Genomic DNA, 4,407 nt, shown 5'->3' with positions numbered 1-4,407 from the left:
TGGAGGAAAATGTAGAACCAGAGGGTGAAACAGAGGAGACAGTGGAGGAGGAGGAGGCAGAGATGGAGGATACAGTTGAGGAGGAGGTAGGAGAAACAGAAGATGTCGAAGAGGAAGAGGAGAAAGAAGCTGTACAACCAGAAGAGGAAGAAGAGGTGCCAGTTGAGGATGGACAGGAGGAGGAAGAAGAAGAAAGTTAGTTGGATGTAAAAACATGAATATAACCGGTCAGTAATGGTTCAGGAGAGATAAAGAAGAACATGAATGGAGCCAGAAAGGCTTCGACAGTTTGTGGTACGACTGTCATGGAAGAGGATGAAGAGCTGAAGACGCCCTTCTTGCTCTGACCACTTTATCATGTGACCCTCTCAACTGAAGGCCAGCGTATGCTCGACTACAGACGTCTTAAACAACCTTCACAGCTCACAGAGAAAACATTAAAGACGGACAGCACGGCACCGGACACAGATACAAAAACCCGACTGGAGCATACGCCTTCCTGAACAGCCAGATTGTTGATCAAATGGTAGTGATAGAAAGACCAGAGTCTTCATCACAGAGTATCTGTACATCCATCACTGCCGTAGGGAATAAACTGGGGGATAATAAAATAGGGGGTGGGGACCTGTTTTATCGACCTTTTGTAGCTCCTGAAAATCTAAAAGAACTTGAAATACATACATGCAAATAAGTGCTACCCATTATCTCTCTGTCATCTTGTTTATGAGGAAGATACCACCACACACACACACACACAGACACACACACACATACCGACCAACAACTGTTAGAAGAATGTCTACCTTCCTCTGTTTGTCAGAAAAGAGAAAAAAAAAATGCAAAAAGTCTGGAAAGTGTAGTCTGTCGTCTTATATTTGCTACAAAGACTTTCCACTTGTGAAGGGGATGCTGACAAGACCTTTGGGCTCTGGTCTTGGAACAGTTTAACCTCCTCACATACTAACCTTAAAGCAACAATGCTGGATTTCTGAATAATATCTGGACTGTTTTGTCAGGGTGGAAACATTCGCAGTCCGGCTCGAAAGGCTGACCTGTTGTACGTGTCGATGTCGGTTCATGTTTTAAAAAACAAAACAAACCATCAAACAAAAAAAAAAAACACCCAGTATTCATCCCATCACCACAGTTTCACCACTCCCAGACTGTGAGTTTGATTCCCGGATGAAATTGTGCCAAAACTGTCCCATGACCAGCACTGAGCAATTCAGCCTTCCTTCGAACAAGGTGGCTACTCGTCCGCGAAGCAATGAACTGTGGGACCAGGGTAATGGGTGTGATGGTCTTCCACAAATCCCATTTTTGTTTTGTTTTTGTAAAAATGTTATTTGGCACTTTATCTAACACCCCTGTTACATATATGTACATAATAAACATGTATTTTAATCTGCTGATGTCATATAATAAATATGATTAATGAAGTTGAAGGATTGTGTTTTCAGTTGCAGGTCGCCGTTTTACCCTGGATGATACCAGAAAAGGATTCATCTACCACCATAAGTACAACCTTTTTATTTTGGTAATCGGTTAGACGTTAAAGTGAATTATGAAGCACAAATGAAGCTTCGTAAAATTTTCATTTTCATTTTTTTAATCATATCATTGAATTAAATATCAATAACAAAACAAAAAAAAATATTACTTAAGCGACAGAAAATTAATTGGCAACAACTGTGATAATTCATCATCCAAGTCCTTTTAAACCAATTTAAGTTCACATGAATATTTGCTGCTTTTCTTAGTCTATGATGGTAAACAGTATATTTAGAGTTCTGCACTTTTGTCACATTTTATGGACAATACGGTTGATCAATTAATTGGAAAAAGAAAAATCTACTGATAATAAAAACAATAATTAGTTGCAGCCTTATCTGTTTTTAAAGCTGGGCAATACATTTATTCTTTAGAATTTTTTTAAACGATGCATAAAAACGGGTAAATTGTAAAATCGAGATTTAAACTACGAATGTTATAATGCGGGTATATACAGCTGCTAAAGACTCTTAATCTAATCTACACAGAACATGCAACAGAATCATTTTCCAATAGCACCCAATATGAGAAGAAGGGGCAGTGATAAGACATTACAGATAGATACTGTAGATAGATTACAGGTGTAGTTTGTTTTTAAAGGGGGAAAAAAATGAATATGGTGAAAAAACATGAGATTTAATTTTTAGGTCATATCACCCAACCTCAGTTGTTTTAACCATAAAATCAGTCCTAGCATGGTCAGAGGTCTTGGTGGTCTCTCTCTCTTTTAGTCCACACTAAGAAAATAGGTCAAAGACCTCAACATGGTCACTTCATTACTGATAATGAAACTTCAGGGTGAGATTATATTACTATAAAACACTTTGTTGTTTTTGGATTGGGAAGATTTGGTGAGAAAGAGAATTTGAGCTTTGTTGTGTAAGATATTGCATTTGTGTTTATTGATGACATATGGCCGAGTGACACACTGCTGGACTGACAGACAATAGGCAGACAAGCATTCAAAGAAAACATTCCAATTGGCTTCAAGTCATCAAAAATCTTGCGAAGCCTGTTTTGAACTAAATCCGACAGCAATAGAAGAAGCACTGGATTTGTTGCTCTGGGCTCAAATTATAAAACTTCACAGTATAAAACAACTAATCAGGAAACACTGATTCATATGAAATTAACAGTGACTTTACAGTTAACAACAGTCCCAAATCTACGGTGGCTGAGAGAGCTCAACATACTGAAAACACAAGAAAATTAAGACATGATCTTCAAACATCACATTTAGAAAAAATTCAGCACAATATAAATAAATAAAACTCAAGCAAATGAAGAAAAACACATAAACACAAAGTTACAACACAACAGGAGACCCTGTAAGTTAATTATATAATATTATAAAATGTAATAGTTCATGCTAGTTGCATTAGATTCAGTTTGACAAATAACTTCCTGTATGAGAGTTTACATCACGTATTGGGAGGAAGTGGCTTTTATTGTGAAAAACCCATGACATTCAACAGGAAGACTACTTTATTAGCGGCTGCAATGTTCACAACACGCCTCATGCACAACAACAAAACATCCTGGTTTTTCACAATAAGAGCCCCCCTTCACTGACTATAATGCAACCAGTCTGATTTGAGCTGCCAATGTAACTTTCTGTTGTGCTGAAGTAGCATTTCTATATTTGCAGCACATTCCTTTTATACCACGTGTTGTCAAAATGGAAAAAGTATTTTCTTAATTTGCTTGATTTTTCAAACTAAATGTTGTGGTGAAGACATTTCCTTCATTTGCTTGTGTTTTAAGTTGCAGTCAAGGACAGTGAAATACACTCAAATACCAACCTCTGAAGGTTTCTCCCACATGCCTTAAGCCAGTGTTTCTCAAACACTAAAATATTACAAACAAAACTTTTTTTTTTAACTTTAACTTACATATTTTCCTCATATTTTGAGTATTTTGAACCAAGATTTTGTAGCATTTTGATAGTATTATGTGTTTTCAGATTAATTCATTTGAAAATAAAATTCCTGTGTACCTCTAGAGGCAGCTTGCGTACCTCCAGTGGTACACGCACCGTAGTTTGAGAATCAGTGGCTTATTCTAAAAAATAAATAGATATTAAAAACACAACATCTTCCATCTTATGGCACACATGGGTAACAGGGAACATACTGTATTATCCAACTGCGGGTTAACGACAGGCAGCAAGAACAAAAAGAACACAATAAGACAACAGAATACTGAATACCTGAATCAGGTAGATCGGGAATGTACCGAACCCACTGCAACTGTTAACATTTCTATGTGTGGAATAGAGTTTACCCACCTTTTTAGAGTAATACAGAATAAATCTGAGATTATTTCTTGGTTTGCATCGTGCTTGCTACGTTATAAAGTGGACAAACGTCTGCATCAATCGGTCGACTGCAGGCACGGTCACAAGTTTCCCACCTTTGGTTGTTGAGTTTTTGCTTTCTCGCTGAGTTCACTTCAAAATCTAGATTCCAGTTCCAAAGGGTTTTTCTTTTTTTAAAAATCCAAATCTCTGAAGTTCTTAGTGGCCAATCAAAGCGGTCCAATCAGGAAAGTTGTCGATCTCTCCGGTCTCGTTCGGCTGTTGGTCTCCGTGTGTCAGAGTCAACTTGTAGCGAAGGCGCACCGTTCGCTGAGGGAAGGAGGCAAAGATGTCAGATGGAGAAAGTGAAGGAATAAATAATGAAATGCAAATGAATACTTGCAACATTGTGCTCTTGGTTATCCAATTTATCACTGACCCTAGTTTTATACTTGTAATTTATCTCAACTGTGTTCTTATGTTATGCAAAGGTTATCATCCACTACATTCACAAACCATAGTTTGGACAGTACTAAATGTCTAATTCAGAATAAACTGTT

The 4,407-nt window shown here is 37.5% G+C and overlaps 2 protein-coding genes across 2 annotated transcripts in view; one reads left to right on the top strand and one right to left on the bottom strand.

Moving 5' to 3' along the window:
- Positions 1 to 1,399, top strand: LOC118326423 (histone H3.v1-like; the record flags this gene model as incomplete). The annotated part of the gene is given in 1 exon segment (XM_035659412.1): positions 1 to 1,399. A coding segment is annotated over 1 exon segment (200 nt), but the record flags the coding sequence as incomplete, so codon positions are not given.
- Positions 1,400 to 4,044: 2,645 nt separating this feature from the next.
- LOC118327559 (ADP-ribosylation factor-binding protein GGA3-like) overlaps positions 4,045 to 4,407 on the bottom strand; it is a 9,817-nt gene continuing 9,454 nt past the window's right edge. The window contains exon 16 of the mRNA XM_035660970.1: positions 4,045 to 4,177. Within this exon, the coding sequence (XP_035516863.1) occupies positions 4,067 to 4,177 (111 nt within the window). The 3' untranslated portion in view covers positions 4,045 to 4,066. The remainder of the gene's footprint in view (positions 4,178 to 4,407) is intronic.

The sequence above is a fragment of the Morone saxatilis genome, unplaced genomic scaffold (assembly GCF_004916995.1).
Source record: "Morone saxatilis isolate NCDOM2014 unplaced genomic scaffold, NCSU_SB_2.0 Contig17, whole genome shotgun sequence".
Classification (NCBI taxonomy): domain Eukaryota; kingdom Metazoa; phylum Chordata; class Actinopteri; family Moronidae; genus Morone; species Morone saxatilis.
The sequence above is the reverse complement of the archived record's forward strand: the minus strand, read 5'-3'. Positions and strand labels throughout refer to the sequence as shown.